We start from the raw sequence: 23,071 nt of genomic DNA on the forward strand, positions 1-23,071 counted from the left end.
TTTCCAGGTTATAGGGCAGGGGAGGGTTCCCAGGAAAGCCAAGCTCACCTGAGACACAGTGGAACTTTGACATCCTGCCTTCTAGCAGGACCCAACCCAGCCATAGGCCTGGGATGCCAGGGGAGGAGTGTGTGTGGTGATCCCAGAGGGGCCCCCAGATCAGGGTACCACAGGCTCCTCCTTAGACACTCCTACTTCTCCCTTGTTTTTTTTTTGTTATGGATGCCACATGCATAGCTCTGGGAGCTGGCAGCCAGTTTATGGCCTTCCATAAAAGCGTCTCCACACCTGTGGGTGCACTGACCAAGTCAGAACAGGCCTGCCGTTCTTTTTACTCATAAACAAAGGAGAGGCAGTTAACCTTTGGTCAGAGATACTGGGTCAGTGACCTCGGAGGGAGGTTAAATATTAATGACATATAGATAAGAGCCCCACCTGTCACCCTGTGCCATTAAGGGAATGGGGCGGGGAAGAGAAGGGGAAACAGGTGAGGACAGTGGAAGGGCACGGTGTACTTCTGGAAGGCCACCGTGACTCAGATGGAGTTTGGTGCTGTGTCGCAGAAATTTGGGGCAAGAAGGTGATGGGGAGGGCACTTATCTCTCAGGAACGCTTTAAGGGGCCCTTTCTTCTCTGTGTTCGGTCAGACTCAGCCCCCAAGAATTTCAACAGGGTGGAGAGCATCCGCTCGACACAAAAGGCCTTGCGTTTGAGGGCCAAGTCCACGGCAGAGCCTTGGATTCCTCCTGGTAAGGCCCCTCTGAGATGGGAGTGGTCTAATGGGCATGGCTTCATGACCGCAGAGAGTAAAAGATGCTTCCTGTTCTTGGGTACAGGCACGGGATTAGGGGGCCAGGGTGGCGCTGTACCGCCACGGTGTCATGAGATGGGGCAGACAGGCCTGGGGCTCCCTCCATGCCAAGAAGGCCCTGTGATGGCCTCAGTCCAGACTGCTTCCACCTACAACCTCAAAGAGAAGGCTCTGTGCCATCTGTTGCCTCTGGGCCTGTTTCCAGAAAGCCCTGTAGAGACTCCACCTGTCTGCCCTAGATAGCCCAGTCCTTGCCTACAACAGTCTCTTTCCCACGAGAAGACGCCCATGAGCCAACACGAATGGGAGGAGGCCCTCCCTTGTGTTTTCAGATTAAAAAAAAAATCCTAGCAGAAGACAGTGACCGTGTTTTGTCATCCCTGCCACAAAGCATCTCCCAGACATTAATGTCATCCTTGGCACCACCTCGGAAGGGGAACGTGATGATCCCCGTTTCATCAATGAGGAAGCTAAAATCTGAGCTAGCTAATCCACTTGTCATATAGATGATATATCAATGGAGAGGCCGGAATGTGAGCCCAGGCGTGCTGAGATTCTAAAGCCTCTGGGTTTCATGGTCCCGTGTTCCGTCCAAATGCTTTTCTCTGGACCACTGCCCGCAGAAGAGTTTTGTGTGACACCCCCTTCATCTTATGATGGATTTACAAGCCATTCCAGAATAAAGCCTCCCACAGAAGAGCAAAGAAGGGACCGGTGGCAGGGAGTGAGCCCTTAGCCACACTCTGCCCGGAAGTCTTGCCACAGTGCTGCCTCTGGCCTTGGTGGAAGCGCCGGGTGTTCTGGGCCCCCCAGAAGGTGGCTGCCTCACCCTTGGCTAAATTAGATTAGGAAGCTGGCCAGAAAGCAAGTGAAGATAGGCAGCCTCCGGCCCAATGGCCTAGGAGCTGAGGGACGGGGTGGCATGGGTCTTCAGGAGGGTCTCCTGCAGTACCCAGCTCCATCTGTCTTACCTGCTGGGCTCTGTGGCACAGGCCATTTGAATATGCTGCCCGCCTGTCGTCTCTCCCTTAGAGCCTTCACCGTACATTCGCGTTCCCACTTGGGGCCCAAATCTTCCTTTTGCTGGCTCTCACCAGGGTACCCACCTGGGGCTGGGCCTTAGAGCCTGTGGGTGTGGGGTTGTCAGCGGGGGTCAGGCAGGAGGGTGCCCAGGCCTGCTCGCTTTGATCTCCCTTCAGGATTCCCATTGCACAGTCAGGGCCAAGCCTTTGAAAAGAGAGTCCAGTTCTGTGGGCTGCTCCAGCTCAGACGCCGCAGCACTGGGTTCAGTCTCGGCCTCCAGACCTTCGTCCTTGGGACACACGAGGGAGTCCAGCAGGCCCCAGGGACTTGGTTCCTGGTCAGAGGGGGAACATGAGAGGGAATGGGTGTGCAAAGGGAGGGAGACAGGGTGGCCCTCGATCTGGACTGAGGACAGGAGGGATAATGCCCCCTTCAGGTACCCTGGTGTTTCTGGTTCACCACTGTGCAGTGCCTTAAAGTCAGGCCCTCTGCCTGTGCAAAACCCCAGAGGTGGGGGGAGTGATTTTGGTCTTTTTACCTCCTTGTCAGCCAAGGAGGTGACTCCCTGCAGAGAAAGGTCCCCTGGGAGACAACTTTCAGCAAGTGTGTCTTCGTGGAGCTGACTTTTGGACTTGAGGTGTTTGGGACTGGGGATGACCTCAGGAGTGGAGTCTTGGTCAGTGTCTTCACCACACACAGCATAGGAAGCAGCCCAGCTATCCAGAAGGTCCTGCGCGTTATAGGTGGAAGGTTGGGTCTTCATCAGCTGCTGTGGCGAGTAGACCAGAGTTTTGGCGTCAGAGGCTATCTGAGGTGCATAGGAAGGGGTCTGGACCTCAGTGACAGCCTTTGGGGCATAGGACGGCGGGGACAATGTCTGCTGAGGTGGCATGTTGGTGGGCCGGAGGATGGAGGCATCTGACTGCCCTATGTAGGTGACCTCGGGCAGGCTGTGGCGCTGTGTAGCTCCAGGTGGCTCCCTGGGCCCGGGGATCAACACTTGAGAGTACTGGATGGGTTGAGCGACACTGCTCGGGCCTCGGAGGTCCAAGACAGGGATCAGCACGTGCTCCTGGATGAATCGTAGGGGCTGGAAGGTCAGGACACGCTGGACGTTCTGCGGGAAGACAAGAATCCACCCTTCAGCACGTGTCCTGCTTTCTTTTCTTTTTTTCTTATGACATTGTACATGACGTGTGTGCTAATGGGTGTTTGAGTGTGTGTGCACACACACGCGTGTGGAAGCCAGAGACCGACACCCAGTATCTTTGGTCATTCTTCGTCTTCTATATCAAGGCAGGATATTGATGAGCCCAGAGCTCACCAGTGTGGTGGGTCTAATTAACCACCTTGATCTGAGAATCCCGTATCTTTGCCTCTAGGGCACTAGATTTATGGGTGGGCCGCCACACCCTCCAAGCACGTAGGTGAATTTGGGGATCCTAATTCTGATCTTCATGTTTACACGGCAAGTGCTTTATCCACTAAGCCATTCCTCCAGTTCCATGCTCTGCTTTGTGATATGGGTACACAAGGACCTCTGTGTAGGTTGTCAAGGCACTGGGGGGTCCATTCAAGATGTATGTAACTCATCCCTGCCCACAGGGTTCCCTCCGAATGCACCCAGCCTCTGAGACATCTCATGCTAGAGAGGCTGACGTACAAAGAGCTTGAGTTTGAGGTGAACCTGGGCTCCATCGTGAGACCATGTTTTGAAAAACCAAGGCCTACAAGCAAATGGATGTTGTGGTCTGTAAAATCAAGGTTACACCTGGTAGAGTAACTTAGGATCTCCTTGCTCCAGGTGATTGACAGCCCAGGCAGTAGATGGTCCAGATTTTGAGCTTCCTCAAGGTTGTGGCTTGCATGGCTATGAGGGACTGAGGTGGAAAAGGTTGGTGATGTGGGAAGGACCGGAAGAGGTTGAGAGACAATGGATAGCCAGGACTGTGGCACTATGCAGAATGCCATCTGAGCCCCCCAGATGGAGAGTTGACCCCCCGAGTCACACTGATCAACCTGAGGCTGTGATGGTGACCTTGCTGCTAGAGCAGAGGCTGGGCCCACAGCCAGGTGGGGCCGCTGATGGGGTGTGCTGACTCCCTAGGGACTCAGTGCTAAAACTAGGTGTGAGTATTTGAAATTAGAGAGCTCATGTTACAATCTGAAGCCTGATTCTCATGAGAAAAAAAAAAGTGGCAGTGGGTGGCCTTGCAGGGCAGATCTGGGGCTTTTGTTTAGTTTTGAATTTTGTTGTTGTTGTTTTGAGACAGGGTCTCTCTATGCAGCCCTGACTGACCTGGAACTTGCTATGTAGACCAGGCTAGCCTTGAACTCACAGAGATCCTCTTGCCTCTGTCTCTTGAGTGCTGGGATTAAAGATGTGCACCACAGTGAGTGGCTGGTTTTGTTTTCTTGAGGCAGGGCTTTATGTAGCCCAGGCTAGCTTTGAACTTGGTCTATAGCCAAGGATGATCTGGAGTTCCTCCTGTTTCCCCTTTCATGAGTGCTGGGATCACGGCACTGGGAGTCAAACCCAGGGTCTGGTGCATGCAGGGGCAGCACTCTGCCAACTGAGCTGTGTCCCCAGCCCCTGTTACATGTTGTGAGACAGGCTCTCACTCACTCTAGCTAAGGATGAGCTTGAAATCCCAATTCCCCTGCCTCCCTGCCTCCATCTTCTGAGTACTGGTTTAATCATCCCTCTGCCTGAGTTTTGATTTATTTCTTTGCTTTTTTTTTTTTTTTTGATCTTTTTCTTGGTTCGTGGTGAGGGTAGGTTTGTCTGATAAAGTCTCACTATGCATCTCAGACTGACCTGGACCTTGAGATTCTTCTGTATTAGCAGTACCCGTAGTCCTGGGGTTACATGACCGTACTCACACACTGAACTTTGACTTTAGGTGTTCTGCAGCCTTATAGAGTCCCACAGCTCAGCCCCTGATGTTCCCCAGGACCTGCATTCCCATCTGGCCCTGATGCTTTCAAGACACAGGGCACCCCCTTTTCAGTCCCACTGCCCGGACCGTTCACCTTCTTCACACACCCTGAACCTGCTGAACCCTATTTCTAACCCAACCTGCTTTGAGGCAGAACTTTACACTGCTCAGGGGCCTCCTCTGTGCTCTGGGCCTTGGAGGGTCTCCCCAAGATACCCCTCTCTAACCCCAGGTGGGAGACTTACCAGGGAGTTAGGAGGCACTGGTGGCTTGGTGACATATCTGTAGCCTAGATAGCAGAGCAAGCCGACGAGGAAACCCATGGAGAACAGCACGGCACCGGAGAAGGAGTAGGCCCACGTCCGGTCTGCAGAAGAGAACAGAGGAAGACTGGTGAGGCTTGGAGACCTCTGGGCTCCGTCCTGAGCAAAATCGATGTGACCCTCACAGTCAGGATAAGTTCTTCACCACCTTCAAGGGCAAAATGTCTTGCTAGGGATGTAGCTCGGTTGGTTGAGGGCTTGCCCAGCTCTCCCAAAGCCCTGGGCGCACTAGAGCACAGCGGACGGACACACTAGTGCACAGCGGACACACTAGAGCACAGCGGACGGACACACTAGTGCACAGCGGACACACTAGAGCACAGCGGACGGACACACTAGAGCACAGCGGACGGACACACTAGAGCACAGCGGACGCCCTGGACGCACAGTGAGATGTAGGGAAGGCCTCTCTTCAGGTCCCTTTCCTCAGTGTAGTTCCAACTCATACAGCCAGGGGCCTCAGCTGCCCACTGATGTCCCAGCCCACACGGCCAGCTCGTTCAGACCCCGCATCTAGACACTTTCTGGTCACTCTCCGGACCAAGTGTCTGTATGCTAGCTGATATCTTCCTTCAGCAGGTGAGCCTGGTCAGGACACAAGCTCTGTTATAGGCACTGGTACTTCTAAGTGTCTCCTATTCAGAGTGTGCTCTAGAAGGGTTCTAGAGTGGTTCTCAACTAAGACCATCATTTACATGACGATTCATAACAGTAGCAAAATTAGTTATGAAATAGCAGCAGAAATAATCATGGTTGGGGGTCACCCGACATGAGGAGCTGTAATTAAGTGTCATAGCATTGGTGGGGGGAGCGTTGAGAACCACTGATGTGGAAAGTCCAGACGGATCTGTCACTGTTGCTAGGGGCTTCTTCATTGTGTGTGTCAGAGGAAGAGCTTCTGGAAGGAGGGTAGTGAGCAGGCAGGGTCCCACTGGCTGGGATCTGAGGGGGTCAGAGGGTAGATTGTCTCTGGCATTGGCGGAGGACCCTGCGGGGCACAGAGCCTCTGAAAAGTGAGAGAGGCAGAGTACTGAGACTCTTTCCCTGTGCTGTCCTGTGGTCAGGCTGAGGGCCACTTGTGAAAAGCTGGGGAGGCAGAGGCTGGTGGAAGCTCCGGTGACCAGCTATTTACATTATCTGGGGTCCTGGCCCCCCACATCGCCTCCTTTCCTTCATGCCCCATGCCCCCTGTGGCCCCAGCTGACTTCAGTGAGGGAGTCCATTACCAGATATTGTAGAGATCTCAGAACCTTAACTTCCAGCCTCCTCCAACCTGGGGCCTTAGGGGATCTGGCCAGCCTGAAGTCATGGGCTGGCCCCTGTCACTGCTACAGTGAATGACGTGAACACCTCTACACTGTGCCCAGTGTTCGTGGGAAGCCATCACTCTTTGTACCAGGACAAGACGGGAACACAGACATCCTCAGCCTGATAGCTTACATACGTCATTTCACCCATGTGGAGGCAGGGTGAGAAAATGGCAACCTGAAGATGAGGAGCAGGGACCTTAGGGTCCGTTTTGCCATCAATGAGCTGAGCATCCTCCCTGCTGTGCAGCCCTCTCTGCTCCAGCATCTTCGTAACAGTTGCCTGCACGCCCAGGCTCTCCCAGCAAATCACCAGGACACACAGAAGGACAGGGATGCTCTCCTCTTCTAGGGCAACAAGGATGAGACCCAGAGAGGTTCAGTGACCTGCCCAGGGTCAGACAGCTCCCCAGCAGAAGAGTACCAACTCCAGAGCGCATCCCCGCAGACAATGTACAATTGTGCCTCATTTGTAAAATAAACAAGGTGAGACAACTTTGAGACCCCTTTCCCCCACCAACATGTTGGGATGGTATTCTGTAGCTCCCAGGCATCCTGAGGAAATAAAGAGGGGATTCTGGAATCTGGGGAGAGGCCAAACCTAGACTAAGGTCAAGGGCGGGATGGTTCACTCTGGAATGGAGACGTGGAGCAAGCCTGCAGTGGAAGGAGCTAGCTGTACACTAGACTGTAAGGTGGTGGTTAGCATCAGGCAAAGCTAACTGGGTTCACTGATCAGCTGTGTAGCCAAGGACAAGTGACTTAACCTCTCTGAGCAAGAGTTCCTCCTGTATAAAATGAGGATTATGCTACCAACATTTTTTGGGGGGGTTGTTTTAAAAATTAAGTAATATATGCATTCATGAAGATGAAAGAATGTATAAAGCATCTGGTATGTCGGCGACAGATTGTTTGTAATTGCTGGAAGGGTATGTACTATATTTTGTTCTTTAAGGAGCAAGCATCTTAGTTTCATTGGCAAGAAACACCCAAGAAAAGCAAGCTTCAGATGAAAGCAGCAATGATCTCAGGTGAAAGTGGTGTATGCCTGTCATCTCAAGAGTCTGAGGCAGAGGATCAGGAGCTGGAGGCTAGCCTGGGCTACAGAGGGAGACCCTGTCTTAAAACATAACAAGAAAGCCAAATCTAAGCAAAACCTAGTGTGGCATTGCAAGCCAGCTCATGTGAGGTCAAGCCCACAGGATGGTGGGTGAGGAGGGGCCCATCGGCTGTCCAGAAGCAGGGTGGGGTGGGGTGCCTGGGGACAGGTGAAGCACATCCAGCGAGGTTGGGGTGAAGGTCAAAGATCACATTATACACGCCCCAGCTTGGCATCCACAGAGTGGTTTCTGTTCCTAGCCTCCTGCTTGCCAGGTTCTATTCTGGTACCCGGGTCCCTCACGAAGGAAGGGCATGCCCCGCGCCTTCGGCCAGGGCTGGCTGTCCTCCAGTTACGTCTCTTGCCAGATAATGCCCTGGGATTCAGGCAGAGAAGCCAGCGTCTTGCAGGTTCTGAAGGGTTGAGTTTCCGGACAAAGCTGAGGACCGGGATCATTTTTCACCCAGTGCCAGGCACCGTTGTCCAGTTCTCAAACTGAGTTCTGAGGGAGACTATAGTTGGTGGAAGTCTCCTGAACGTGATGGGTTCGGGCGGCCCCCAGCCTCACAGTCAACCCCGCCCACTGACGTCACCGTCCTGCTCTACCTGGCAGCTCGAAGCATCACGACTCTTACATGAGTCTAACCAAAGAGCAGATGCTCTGCAGTTTTTGTTAGCCTGCTTCCCATTGCTCGGGATGGAACCCCAAACTTGGCCTGTGCTCTGCTACTGAGCCGTAACCCGAGTCCTGAGGATGTGCGAGAGGAAGTGGGCGGGCCTCCGTCTCCCCGAGAAGAAACATGGCGGGTAGAACAGAGTCACTGGATTTGGGCCTCATTTCCTCCTTCACTTCGTGTGTGGCTTTGGGTAAATGATGTTACCACCCTCAGCCTGTTTCCTCTTCTGTAGAATGAAGGTGATTAAAGCATCTCCCTCCCCCCACCCCCCCCCCCCGCCCCGCCCCGACTGTGCAGGAGTCATGGTCCCTGGTCCGCTGAGCAGAAATGCAAGCCACCGTTATTGCCATTATAGTTCACTGGCTTGGAAGACACTGAGGATCAGTTTGTCCTTCCTGTCCCCACCCCTGCACACCTCCTCCCTGAGTGTATGTTCCTTGAGTTGATAATTTATATATGCTTTGCCAGAGTTTACAGAAAGCTGGGCCAGGGAAAAGAAATCCAGGCGTTGGCTGAGGGCAGTGATTAAACATTCACTAAGTGGACCCATTAGACAGCCGGGCTGTGGATAAACAAAGATCAATCTTAGGACACCACCAATCTCCAAGGGTTCTCAGAGTCCCGCCAAGCATCCCCTTGGTTACAGGGAGGAAGGAGGGGGGTTAAGCCGGGCACTCGGCAATCCTCCACCAAGGCCTCAGTTGAACTCACCAGGCAATGTCTTCACTTGACACACGTAGGGGGCGCTTCTCTTGGACCACATGGGAGCCAAAATTGTGATGGACCCGAGGAACTCTGTGTCGGGAGTCAGGCCAAGGAACTCATATTCTCTCTGTTTGCCTTCAAGGTGCTGAAATGGACAGAGAACCCAGGGTGATTGTACACACACACACACACACACACACACACCATGCGCGTGCACACACACATGCCCCTCTTCATTCCTCTTCCTGACACTCAGATGACCCCATCAGACTGGGCAGCTCAACTGGTGGCTCTTCATTCTGCCCCCCCTCCCCCACCCCATCTTTTATCCTCAATTCAGTCCTCAAGCTCTCTGAACCTTCCTCCTAGCACCTGGTCTGTCACATCTCTGCAGCCTGCAGCTCTCAGCTACTGGGGTGATAGGGTGATGGCCGCCACCATCTCTGCCTCTCCCCTGCCACCTCCATCATCACCCCTACCCTCCCCCGACTCTTATGTTCCTCCACCCTTCTGCTCCTCCTGCCCTGCTCTCCCCAGCCTGGGCTTTGCAGTAGCCCCTGACTGCTCACTCATCTCTGGCTTGGTCCCCATTCACTGGCACATTCTTCTTGGTGCCACTGTGATCTTTCTCCAGAGACTTGGCTACTCGACCATATTCAGAAGGCAACATCCTGGTCAAACCCCCACCTACAGCCCCCGGCTCAGGGCTCTGCCCTCCCCTCGTGGCCCCTCCTCTCTTCTCTCTCTGCTTTCTATTTTCTGTATATGAGGAGCCTTCTCTGACATATGTTTCTGCCACCACCAATTCTGCCCAAGTACAGGGTGCCAGCTACCCCAGATGGAGTCCTCCGGAGCCGCGAGCCCCAGAGGGAATTCTCTGGCAAACCAGAGACAGGAACACTGTGTGGAGGCGGCCCAGGTTCTCTGCGTGAACTCAGCTCTATCCCTGGATGCCTTCACATACACACTGCGTGTGTGAGACAGCCTCCACGCCTAAAGGAATGTAAAAGACTGATGGAGACACCCGAGCATGAAGTCCAGCCGAGGTAAAGCCAAAACACCACAGAAAGTTGGGTGTGGTGGCAGTCGGGAGGCAGACATAGGAGAATTGCTGCCAGTTACAAAATAAGTTCCAGGCTAGCCTGGGCTATAGTGGGAGACTTACACACAAATAAACAAACAGCAACCCCCTCCCCCCCAAAAGAACAAAGACGAATCTACACCCTTTAGAGGTTATCACACAACCCAGAGTCCCTTCAATGTGGCATTCATAATATCCAGTACACATTACAAAATATCAATGAAAGAAAAAACTGTGACCCAACACGACCAGAGAGTTAGGTGTCACATACAATAAAATTGTGCTCAAGATCGTAAAAGAAAATAGGTTCATCATAAATGAGGGTGGGGTGAGATGGCTCAACAGGTAAAGGTGCCTGCTGCCAAAACTGGGGATCTGAGTTCAGTCCCTGGGACCCACATGGAGGAAGGAGAACCAATTCCAGCACATTGTCCTCTGACCTCCACACATGTGCTGTGACATATGCATGCCCCCACACGTGCACACATATACAAACCGCAAAAAGAATACTCTGTCAGAATAGTGTCTGTATTAATGCATTTTAAATATAAAAACACAGGTTAAAGAAAAATGGTTATAGAAAGGCACGAGGACTGGATCGATAGCTCAGACATTAAAAGCTAAGGTTCACAATCAAAACTCTGAGAGTTCAGTTCCCATGTCAGAGCCCATCTCCCCAGCTTCTCTTTTGGGGCCTGGAGAGACGGCTCAGTGTTTAAGAGCACTCAATGATCTTGCGGAGTCCAGGCTCAGTTCTCAGCACCCATATAATGGCTCACAGCCATCCATAATTCCAGTTCCTGAGGACCTGATGCCTCCTTCTGACCTCTAGGGGCATCAAGCATGCACGTGATACGCAGACATAAGTGCAGTCCAAACACTCATACACAGTAAATAAACCTTGAAATACATACGCATGTATATACCACACATATAATAAGGAGACTAGAGTGTCAATATCCATGTCCGAGGAAGTGGACTTTCCCAGGAGACAGAAAGGGGGATTCTATCACGATTAGAGGCCAGCTTATCAGGAAGGATGTAATAACCATGCATATGTTTAATAAAGGTTTCAAGATGCATGAGAGAAAGATACACAAAACTAAGGGGAAATAATAAACTCACATCCCTAGCTGAGGAGTTAGTTCGATTAGCTAAAAGAACAATACAGCCGCCGCTCCCGTGCCCCCCAACCCCCGTCGGAAGAGATACAGACGGAGTGCTCTCTTAGCCTCCACTATCTAGTTGGTGTTTGTCGAAAACACTACCCTGCCCTTCCAAACACACTTATTTTCTTCAGAAGCCAAGCAGATGGCAGGCCATAAAATAAACCTTCATGAGCTTAAAAAGACTAATTCAGATAGAGCAGGCTCACGGACCGCAGGGCAAATCAAATTAGAAATCAGGAACCATAAAATCTCTAGTCCAACCCAAATATTTATCAGGAGCTACTTTGATGATGAGGTTATCTCCCGCTGTTCCCATGACAACTGTAGAATTCCTCTACCACCTGCACCCCACAGTCCCGACAGGCTCCTCCAGCTTGTCTCCACGGTCCCTCCACACCCGAGGTCCTCAAGTTTCGCGGCAAAGGAAGAGTCAGTCCCCTGTGGAATGGTCACTCTAATCCAGGTCTCAGCCAGGCAGCTGCAAACTGGGAGGGGCCCCTGATGGGTAATCTCATCAGTTTGATTGAATTGAGAGCCACTTAGGAGACTGCGAAGCTGTCTGGGTGTCTGTGAGGGTGTGTCCAGAGAAGATGGGTTGCTGGAGGTTCTGACCTAACGAATGGATCAATTCCTTGATGGATGTGTAAGCTGATGGCTTCTCTAGAAAGTGGTGAGGGTTGGGGAGTGATCTTCTGGAGGAAGGAAGTCACTGGATATGTCCCTGAAGCCTGAGTCAGGCCCTGGCCTCTTCCCGGGTCCCCTTTCTGTGATCTGCATTGCTCTGCTCTGCCACGCCCCTCCCACCTTGCCAGCTGACACCTGAGACTCCTTCTGTTCCTTAGGTTATGTCTGCCAGGGCCCCCAGGAGCTGCACTTCCAGTGATTACCCGGGGAGGTTCTGAAGCCACCGGTCCAAGGCAAGTGCCAGAAAACTGCCTCGTGGCTACACGCCCCAGCCAGAGAGACCGGCTTTGTGCTTTGGAAAAACACTGTACGGGGTCTTGCTTCTCTTTCTGACTATGGTGCAACAACAAACGAGGCCTCCAGGGTAAGTGCAGACTTTGCCCACAGCTGTGGAGCTGCTTAACCCTGACCAGCCAGTGGCTTGGCCTCTCTGAGCCTGTTTTCTCATCTCGAAGATGGAGACACCAGCTCCCACTCACGAAGCTATGATGAAGGTACGTGACTCTCTTGCACGCCTCAGAAAGTAGCATGGGTCACCTGAGAGTTTTCCACAGTCCCTTAGGTTGTGCCGAGCTGCCTCGCAGCCCTGCCGGTTACAATTCTTGTCTTGACCCCTCCCCCACCCACTAGGTTATTCACTCTTTGAGGGATTTTTTTTCAGAACTGCAGAGGAGGAAATAAACGTTCAACCAACTGAGTCATGAATTAATGGCACACACTAGGAAGTGTACAAGATCAGATCATTTGCATATTGTCTGCCAGTTGCCGTGCTGACCTGTCCTTAGGACCCGTCTTAAACCACTCCCTACACACAGTTTCCCCAAACACTTCCAGGCTGACTCCAGGATTTTAATTTCCTTTCTCTGTCTTTTTTAGACACAGTCTCACACAGGCCAGGCTGGTGTCAAACTTGCTGCCTGAGAATGGTCCTGAACTCCTCCTGATCCTCCTGCCTCTGCCTCTGAGCTGGATGACAAGTGTACACCACCACACTTTGTTTCTCTGGTTCGGGGAACCAAAACCAGAGCTTCACACATGCTAGGCAAGGACTCTACCAACAAAGCTATGGCTGCTGCCCCACCACACCAACATTTTCTAAAGAGGGTGAATGACTGGAAGGTGGTGGCCACACCCTTAATCCCAGGGTTTGGGAGGCAGAGGCAGGCCTGGACTCCAGAGTGAGTTCCAGGACAGCCAGGGCTACACAGAGAAACCCTGTCTCAAAAATCAAAAGAGTGAGGAGCAAGAGAAAGGGGGGCAGGGATAGTAATAGAAACATATTGTTCACTAGGATATTGAATGATTTAGGCAATATAATAAAAACAATAAAGCTTTCTGAACCAGGCCCAGGTACACATGCCTGTAATACTAGTGCTGATGCAGGAGGATTGCTATGAGTTTGTGGTGAGCTCCAGACCATCTTGCATTACAGAGCGATACTCTGCCTCAAACAAACAAACAAACAAACAAACAAACAAACGAATACCAACCAAAGTACCAAACAAACAAAACGAACCCGGTCCAATAAATATGAAAAGTTTGCCTGTTACAAAATTGAAGTCGTGGCTCAGCAGGACTTGTTAGAACCTTGAACGTGCTAAGGTACGTGCAAGCCCAGAGGCGGAGGTCACGGCTCATGACCCCACTAGAAATCTAGGAGCCTCCCAAGGAAGTGCCCTTTCATATAACGCATCACTTTTGCTGAAATCAGTCCAATATTCTTGCAAGGGGAGGGGGTTCCTGCGGAGGCGTGGGGCATGACCTGTATTTACCATTTGGTAGGTGTGGTTGACACGGAGTTCTAAGCGGTAGAACAGGTCGTGGAAAATCTCCTCCAGGGTTAGCCGGTGACCATCTTCCGAGAGAATGGGCGTGAAGGTGGGGTGGATCAGCATCTGAATGGACCTCACTTTGGGGATACAGGTCACGTCTGGTGGTCTGATGGTGGCTACGACGGGAAGAGAGAAAAGCTCAGAACTGTTTGTGGAGCAGCAACTAACTCAGCGCGTGAAAAGAGAGGCCTTTGTATGTCTGGTGTCCACGAGTGAGCCTGCCCAGGGGTGACAGAGAGTGGATGGGAGGTACCCGGTGGGAAGGTGCATCTTAGCCCCGGCACCCCCTGGGTGAGTGTGCCTGGAACACTCTTCCCCTTAGTCTGCTGCAAGGACGACTTTGGGGGCATCAATGACAGAGTCTGAATAATACCAGGCCCAATACTGTTGCTTCTGCGCCCAAGAGTCACTCTCTCAAGATGGAATTTTCTAAAAAACAATGTGTGTCTGTGTGCCTGTGTGTCTGTGTCTGTCTGTCTCTGTGTGTATATGTGGAGGCCAGAGGAGGATATTGGGTTTATTCTATATGTGTGAATGTTGCCCCTGCATGTTTGTACGTGTGATACGTGTGTACCTGGTGCCCAAGGAAATTGAAGAGAGTTTCAGGTCCCCTGGAACTGAGTTCAGATGGTCGTGGGCTGCTATGTGGATGCTGGGAATTGAACCTGGGTCCTCTGCAAGAGCAGCCAGTGCTCTTATTACTGAGCTAGCTTGCCAGTCAGAACACTGGGAGTCTTGAGTTAGGTCCTCTCACTGAACTGGAAGCTCATCATTTCAAACTGGCTTGGCCCCTGAGTTCCTAGGATCCACCTGTCTCCACACTGCAGGGATGTGGTCACGGGCAAGACACCAAGTACAACCATGCCTGGATGTTTTTATTTTTACATGGGTGCTGGGATTCAAACTAAAGCCCTCATAGTTATATAACAAGAGCTGACTGAGCTGTGTTGCCAGCCCCTGTGCTCTCTCTCTCTCTCTCTCTCTCTCTCTCTCTCTCTATATATATATATATATATATATATATATGTTTATATATGTTTATATATATATATAAATTGGTGATTGCTTGGGCTCTTTTCTCCATGAAAATGCAAGCACACAAAAATTTTTCATCCAATTTCAGGAGTTCGTGCACCCCACTTACCCTGAATCTAATTTGCAAAAGCCTCATCCAAGGTTTAGAACATCATAGGCAAAGAATGTTTGCTCCAGTGGAACTGAAAAGTAGAGCTAGAGCCGGCAAGATGGCTGCGCTGGGTAAAGGTGCTTGCCACCAAGTCTAATGATCTGAGTTCGGTCCCCGGGAACCACGTGATAGAACGAAAGAACAAACTCCTGAAAGTTGCCCTCTGACCTCAACACACACAGACATACAGATGGGCAGACACACACAGTCACACACACACACATGCACACACACACACACACACTGACATACAGATGGACAGACACACACAGTCACACACACACACACATGCACACATACATACACACAGACATACAGATGGACAGACACACACAGTCACACACACACACATGCACACACACACACACACACTGACATACAGATGGACAGACACACACAGGCACACACACGGACACACAGATAGACAGACAAACACACACACAATAAATAATAAATGTAAAGAAGAAATCTTAAAAAAAGGAGAAAAATGGAGATCAATGTACTCAAAAAGAAAAGGGAATCGGGATTCCACCATCGAGTAGGTTGTTCCGTAGCTGTGGGAAACCAGGTTGAGTAAAATGTTTTCATAACACAGGCAAAGTTCAGGACACCACGATATGGAAATAGGGACTTCCAAAACAAGAGCATGACACCAGATCAGGAGGCTGAGGCAGAATCCCTCCCTCATCAGATGGGCCTATGTGAGTGTCTGTGGGGCATTTTCTTGACTGTAATTGATGTAGGAGGTCCAGCCCACTGTGGGTGGTGCCATCCCTAGGCAGACAGGCCTGGGCTGTATGAGAAAATTAGCTGCATGTGAGCCTGAGAGCAAGCCGGACGGCAGCTTTCCTCCACGGTTTCTGCCTTGTGTCCTTCAGTGATGAACTGTGATCTGGATATGTGAGCCTTGGATAAGCCCTTGCCTCCCTTTCGGTCGGTGTTTATAACAGCAACGGAAAGCAAACTAGGACACTACTATTTTGAGATTAGCCTGAGCTACAAAGTAATGTCCAAGCCAGGTAGGGCTTCAGACTAAAAGCCTGTCTCAAAACACAGGGAATTGTGACTTCATAAGTCAGTTGACGTCACCATGTGCTTTGTGTGCATAGGGTTTGGCACCTGGTATTCATTCATTTGTTCATTCATTCATTCATTCATTCATTCATTCAGTGGCTATATTTGGAGCCTCTTCCATGTACCGTGCACTCTGCTAATGGCACGGAACATAGTCGGTTCTGAAGGCTGTCCTGGAGTGCACGCCTTTGTTGGGAAGGTTAGTAATACACATATAAGTCAACACAGTCTTTGCTAGTTGTGGCCTGAGCTGTGAAGACTACGTGAACAGTGCCCAGGGTCTGTCAGTGTCTGTGGGGATTGGTTTTGGATTGCCTCACCAATGCATCAATCCATAGTTCTTAGTCCATTGCGTAGAGTGGCCCAGTACTGTGCTCAACCTAAATGCTTCCTCTGTTGACTGTTAACAGATAATGGCAAATACTATGTAAGTGCCATATAAACAGATGTGTGTCGCCCAGAGAGCAAGCAAGAAGAATGTGGGCAGGCTATGCCGATGCAATATTTTTTCCAAATATTTTTTCAGTTTCATTTGGTTGAATCAGAGGGCCACTGTGACGGGGAATAAGTAAAGATAAAGGGTCAATAAAGATCTCAGCTGGCTTTGACCAGCTGAGATCAGGTGGCCAGGGCTGGAGGCAGGGACTCTCTTCGGAGCCTATGCTGAGTTAAGCCCCCAGGCCCGGGGAGGGGAAGAGTGGAGGCGCTGAGGCAGGAGCCAGCAGAGAATGAGACCCATAGAATATAGAGTTTCAACTGTGGGCTGAGCAAAGGCAGGACTGGCGTGGCCAAGGGAGGAATTGAATCTTATCTAAGATTTACCAGCAAAGGAAGAAATGGAGGCTTTATATCCTGAGAGGATGGGCAAGAGGTACCAGGAGAGTGGAGACGTGAATCAGGAGCCCCTGACGTGGTGGGGCCTCCTCTAACCTAGGAAGTTCTGAGCAGAGGTAGAGAAACACCTCCTGGGGTGTGCCCTGGCCTGTGATGACCTCTGAAAGCCAGAGACTTGCCGGGTCCCCATCCACTCTCTTCACCCCAAATGCAGGCACCATCCTCTCCACATCCCCCTGGATGTGCAGGCTAGCCTGGCCCCTCCCCTAAGCCGTGCTTCTCCCCTTCCTGAAGTGAGCAGACACCCTCCCTTACTGTGTTGCAGTGAGCTGAAGCGGCCACTTTTCTTCTTTCCTTGACTTCCTGGGCTCACAGCTGTGACCTGGGCATAGTAAAGTTCGGTGAGGTTGCCCGTCTCCAGAGTTAGGTTGCAGGACTTCCGGGTGATCCGTTGGCAGCCTGCCTTGGCCAGCCACTCTCTGTCTCCGTACCTGAAGGTGAGGGCCGGCAGGGCACACAGTGAATGAATAGTTCCGCTAGGCCTGTGGTTTCATGATGATAAGGGCATCTGGTGTTTACCCAGCGTCGAGGCCGTCTGTGTGGACACTGAGGTCAGCTCTCACAACAACGGTCCTTATAGGTAAGAGTGTGTGTTGTGCTCAAGAGAGGAAACTGTACTCAGAGGAGAAAACCGTGGCAGTGTTTGAAGGGAACACGTGATGGCCAGACCGAACCCTGCCATCTTGAGTCCATATTCTGTGATCCTTGCCACCCGGCCCCTTTTTCCAAACCTGTGAGCCCTAATTCACAGGCTCAGAGACAGAGGCTCAGAGACAGGGTGCGGCTTGCCACATGTTGAAATGGCAGAGCCAAGAAAGGACCTGGACCTTGTGAATGGGCTGAAACTAGACCCAGGCAGGAGGCATGGGTGAAGCTTCTGAGGACCAAGACTCACCCATGACAACCAGTTATTAGATTAGAACTTCACCACACAGCGGGCATGCGTACTGGTGATGCCATTACCCACCCTTAACAAATGGGGAAACTAAGGCTTCCCTGACTGCCCAAGGCTACGTGGTTGGAGCTGCCTCTCACACGCGGAGAGTCTGACTCTATTGCCTGTACCTCTGGTTGTATGTAAGGGAGCAGAGCTTGGTCTGTGTGGGGACGTTTGGAGTTGGGGGTATCCTGGAGGTGCTGCAGAGCAGGGTCACGAGGGGGTCGGTTTGGATGAGATACCTGCCTCTTATAGTCCACGCTGTAGACCGTGTCCAGGGTGCTGTTGGGTCCACCCTCCCATATCAAGATGTTTTCAAAGTTGCTGGACTGGAATTTCACATTTTGAAGGAGACCAGACGTGTCCTCAGCAGTGTGAGCTGCAGGAGGCAGGAGCCGGGTGAGCCAGTGGGTTTGCAGACTGAGGACCCCTCCCCCCACCTTCATTCTCCAACGCTGCTCCCTGCTCCCATCCATTGCTCCCTGCTTTGTGAGCCATGGTTCGCCCTCCTCAACATCCGCCATTTAAGTGTTCAGGTCACTGTCTTCTAAGATCATTCTGCCCCGCGCAGCTGTCACGACTACCTAATTCTAGAACGTTTTTATTATCCACAAAAGAAACTACATCTTTGGTGGTCGCAGCCCATCCCCCCCCCCCCCCCAGTTCCTGGTAATCACAAATCTGCTTTATTTTTCTTAGGGCTTTCCAGTTCTGGATTTTCAAGTCCTTTATGCCCTGGCTTTTCCCCGTGTCTGACTTCTTTCCCTTAGCAGGGTTGTCAAGTTTCATCCACAGCATGCATTAGTATTTGTCTATTTTTTATGATTGAATAATATTCTGCTGTATGGAGATATCATATTTTGTTTATCTACCGCCGGTTGATGGACATTTGCATTTACAGTTTTTACATTTTTCCACTATTTTGAACAATGCTGATGTGACCATTTGTGAAAAAAAAATTAAGTGGACATGGGTTTCTAATTCCCTTGGGTGTGCATGTGGAGTGGATACAATTTCATATATAATTCTCTTGGGTACATGTCTTGGTAGCTCTATCTTTAACTCTATTGATCGATCGATTGATCGATCGACCTACCTACCTATTCATTTCTCTTCTGCAGTGCTGAGGATGGAACCCACACTCTCAGACGTTGATAGGAGAGCCCTCTGCCGCTGAGGCTCAGCCTTTATTCTTAGCCCTTGAGGGAATTACCACGAGGTTTCCTAAAGCAGCTACAGTGCATTGAATTCTACCCCCACTCCCAGCAGCAGCCGAGCAGTCAGACTTCCTTACACCTTGTGAATACTTCTTACTATCTCATTCACTATTCAACACCGAGGGTGGCATCCTTAACCTGACTTTAGAGTCCTCCAGGTAAAAGCCCCAAGACAACACGTGTCCCAAGTCAACCACTTCACACAGTGATGGAGAAGGTACTGTGAATTCTTTTCATGTCAGCCCCCGCCTACTAGCCAATGTTGCCTCCGTGGACAACAAAGATACCGTCTACACCGACACCTTACAGGGAGCAGGATGCTGACATACGGGCAGGTCACCATGGGGAAATTGTTTAAGCAATTTGATCTCGTTTCCTTAAGTCTAGAGCGGGGACAATTTGACTTACTTAGCAACAGACAAGGATGACAACAGCTGCAGCTGACGCTTGGGAAGGGCGTGCCAGCTGCTAGCCGCCGGCCCAAGCCTCTCCATGCACCGAACCCTACGAGACGGTGACTACTACTGTTCCCATTTCATGAATGAGAACAACCGAGGCTCATCTGGGGCTATAGACCGGTGTCTCAGCTACCATCTGACAGGGTCCCAGGGCTACGTGGTCTGTGAAGGTGACCAGCACTGCACAGGACTCTGCCTGGCCTGAGAGGAAGGGAGGGGCTGGGAAAGCAGGAATCTGTGTGGGGAGCAGTGTCCTCCTCCACCTCTGCGAAGTGGGGGCGTCAGAGTCCTGGGAGGAAACCAGTTCAAGGAAGATGGGAGGAGAGAGAAGGACAGAAGACAGTGTGAGGAATTTGCGACAGGTGCTAGGGGTGTAGCTCAGAGACAGAACAGGGCTGAACAGGCTTGAGGCCCTGGCTTCAACCCCTAGTCCCCTAAACCCCAATCCCAAACCCAAACAGAATCTGTCTGTCCATTATTGTTTCCAGCTCAGGCTTTTTGCTCAGCTTTAGGCAAGGAAAAGACCAGGCAGGCCTGGGTCCTCAGGGAGACCAGGGAGGGACTTGCTGCGTCAGAAGCGATGTTCCTGTCAGTAAAGAGCCTGGGGCTTACAGACCCTTCCCCTCAGTCCTGACCCCGCCTGTGGTGAGAAGAAGGGGCAGATGGTGGTAGCAGAGTCACTTTAGCTCTGACACATCAGAACAGCCTGGTTGGCGAGGGTGGGAAAGGGACAGGTGCGGAGTTTGAGTGGAGGCCTTGAGGACATATATCTTTGACGTGTCTAGGCCTTCCTCCCCCACACCTGACTACAGGCAGAGGGCTTGAAGGGAGGATTCCTGTAGCCCAAGTTTACAGAGTTCTTTCGAGAGACATCTATGCACTGCAGGGGTGAGGGTGGGCAGACCCACAGGAACAGCCCGTCCCTGTTACTGCAGGTCCCCTGGTTACACCTCCCTGCATCTGGGTCAGCCTGGGTCAGCAGCTGTGGCAATCTTTGTTTTCCAGGCTTCTCGAAAGCCCAGACAGTGGGACCTTGGGGACAGTGTTCAAGTGTTCCCAGTGTGGTGGCTGTGCTGCTGAGCCCCAAGATATGACTAACAGTCTGATTGCCTCCTGGGCTGGGTACATTCGAGGCCAGTTCTAGAGTTCTCTGTTAGAGCTGGGTTGGAGGCTGGGACGAGAGACCAGCAGAAGTATTACAGACTTAAGCAGTGGCTTCTGGGGGGACATGGGGTGAGCCCCATCATGGAGAGAGGGTAGATATGAGAGAAGGCTGGGGTTTGTGGAGCAGGCAGCTACTGGGGACAGTCCTGGATGTCTGGGCTGGGAGAGGCTGGGAGCACCTCAATAAAAGAATTAAAGGGAAGCAGGGGTGGCAAGGACCTGAAGTGGGCTTTCTGACATGGGCAGAGCCCCCCCCAACTTAGGGGTCCAATGAGGCTTCTCTCTCTCCTCTTCTTTCCCCTTTAAATCCATCTGCTTCCCCCTCCCCCACCAGTGCCATTCCTAGACTTCCTGGTTGAAAGTCTACAATTGTGAAACCCGGGGAAAGGAGATGTATAGTGGGGAGTCTGGCTGTCTGGCCACTTTATAAAAGACAGGTTTCACATTTGTGTGGAAAAACAATGTATCAGTTGGCGCTTGGCAGGGGAGCTAAAGAAAAACGCACAGTGGACGTCCACAGTGACCTGGAGCCAGCCTGAGAGCTGGGGTAGGAGCCTGTGTCTGCGGCTAATGTTAGGCACCGGTCACCTCAGGCTTCTATTCGTTCCCCCACCGCCCCTTAAAGTGTCGGGAGAGCCACAGCTCCACACAATTTGTTGGATGTACGAGAACATGCTTTGGGGACTAGGGGGATGCTGCTTTGAATCTCCATAGCCCATCACAGGCAGGACTGTGGGGAAGTCCTGCTGCTGCTAAGGGACCATCTGTACTGTTTGGAGAGAGGAGCCAGAGCGTTTGTCTCTTTAGGGACCGAATTCTGCACTATGCTGGACCACTTCTTCCATCATGCCTGAGCTCCGACTTCTGAGAGAGAATTCTTGGGTTCCATTTCAGGAGAACAGACCAAGCCCACATCTCATGTGAAATTCTCACAGGTATGAACCCCAACACTCACTTTATCGGACTCCACAGTCATAGTCCACCCTGGCACATTAGTGCAGCCCACCTGAGCACTCTTGGGAGGAAAGTGCTTTTTCTGGTCCATCCAGAGTGGCCTGAGGGGACAAGGACAGAGACAGCGACCTAACTCCAGCTTTGTCTAGCCTGTTGTCCCCTCCTTGGTCAGAAACTGAACATGAAGTGTTAGCCACCCCCAGGCCAAGACTCTACCTACTGGGGGATGGGGGCTCAGCACCCCCGGTTCAGACAGCTGGCCAATGCCTGCATACTTGAAGGTCAATTGAGTCCCTTCGGGAAGCCAGGGTCTAGGGTACTCTACTGTCCTCTCCGGCTACCTGGAGTAGGCCATCTCTGTCTCCAGGAAATCCCAACCCCCAGCGAGGAAGAAAATGAAACTTGGGGCACGAGGAGGCCAGTGTGCGCCCTGGCTGTTGCCGTAGGGGGGTTTGAGGACAGGTTAGGAAGCACTCACCGGCTAGGGATCCCACAGCTAGGACGGTCATGGTCAGTAGTGTCTTCATTGGCTCCCGCCAATGGCCCCTTTGGGCCTCGGCTCTGGACCCTGCAAGGAGGCTGGGCTCTGTGTGTGTGTGTGTGTGTGTGAAGTCTTGCCGCTTTGGCAGCTGACTCCGCCTGGCAAAGGGCGGGGAGAGGAGAGCAGAGTGAGCTCTAGGCAGGGGTACAAAGGTGCCTAGCCTCGTGCTGAGGAATTCCAGGACCTGGGTGAGATCCAAGGGAGGTTCCCTTCTTGAGTGCAGAGGAGGCTCCGGCAGCAGAAGGGCTTGTTTATCTGGTCTGGTGACTGATTCATCCCAGGGCCCCTGGTGGTGTATGAGTGCGCTCAGAGGTGGGAAAGGCAAAGATGAAGTACGTTCTTATCAGACAGCAATCAAAGCCTGCCCCTGGTGCATATCACGGCCCTAATAATTCCATTACAAGAGGATTTATCCTGAGGAAAAGACCGGGACAAATGAGGGGCCAAACCAGGGCATTCTCCGGCAATGGCTCCTGGGCTGCGCTCTGACCAAAGAGGAAATGCAGGGAGCTTGATGCTCCTTTTCCTGCACCTATCCTGTCCCCTCAGGCTGAGCAGTGCACTTGGAACAGCCTCCTCCTGGCAGGGCTGCTGAGGTGGGAAGCCCAGGCAATCTTGAACTTGAATCTTGGATGAAGACTCTCTAAAAAGTAGGGGGAAATTGGAGTGGAGATGACTCAGTGGGCTGCGTGTTTTCAAGCAAGCAGAAAGACCTGCGTTCAGATCCCGCAACCTCAGTGACGCAGGATGGACATGGGTGGACATGAAGGTCCAGTGTCTGTGGTCCCTGCACTCCTCTGGGTGGATGGGAGGCAGAGACAGGAGGATGTCTGGACACTGGTGGCCCAGATAGCCTGCGAATGCAGCAGTGGGCAACAAGAGATGCTGTCTCAAAGAAAACTGAGTGCAGATGCCGAGGCTGTTCCCCAGCCGCCACACGTATGTGCGGGCTCCCACTTGCACAGACATGCACGTGGACGCTCAGAGAAAAAGCAA

At 51.8% G+C, this 23,071-nt stretch overlaps 1 protein-coding gene across 1 annotated transcript; it reads right to left on the reverse strand.

Moving 5' to 3' along the window:
• Nucleotides 1-2,006: 2,006 nt before the first annotated feature.
• Nucleotides 2,007-22,061, reverse strand: Il22ra1 (interleukin 22 receptor subunit alpha 1). Its single transcript, XM_057785522.1, has 7 exons — nucleotides 22,013-22,061; nucleotides 17,988-18,120; nucleotides 17,060-17,235; nucleotides 13,591-13,766; nucleotides 8,891-9,029; nucleotides 5,019-5,140; nucleotides 2,007-2,951 (listed from the first exon to the last, which is right to left on the reverse strand). Exons 1-7 carry the CDS (start codon nucleotides 22,059-22,061, stop codon nucleotides 2,007-2,009), a joined length of 1,740 nt encoding a protein of 579 aa, XP_057641505.1.
• Between the last annotated feature and the right edge of the window lie 1,010 nt (nucleotides 22,062-23,071).

This window comes from Chionomys nivalis, chromosome 11, assembly GCF_950005125.1.
Source record: "Chionomys nivalis chromosome 11, mChiNiv1.1, whole genome shotgun sequence".
NCBI lineage: Eukaryota > Metazoa > Chordata > Mammalia > Rodentia > Cricetidae > Chionomys > Chionomys nivalis.

Coding starts and splice junctions, on each gene's coding strand:
- Il22ra1 (XM_057785522.1), bottom strand. CDS start 22,061: ATGAAGACACTACTGACCATGACCGTCCTAGCTGTGGGATCCCTAGCC. Junction 18,121..22,012: donor AGCTGTGGGATCCCTAGCCG/GTGAGTGCTTCC, acceptor TGCCTCCTGCAG/CTCACACTGCTGAGGACACG. Junction 9,030..13,590: donor TCAACCACACCTACCAAATG/GTAAATACAGGT, acceptor TGTCCATTTCAG/CACCTTGAAGGCAAACAGAG.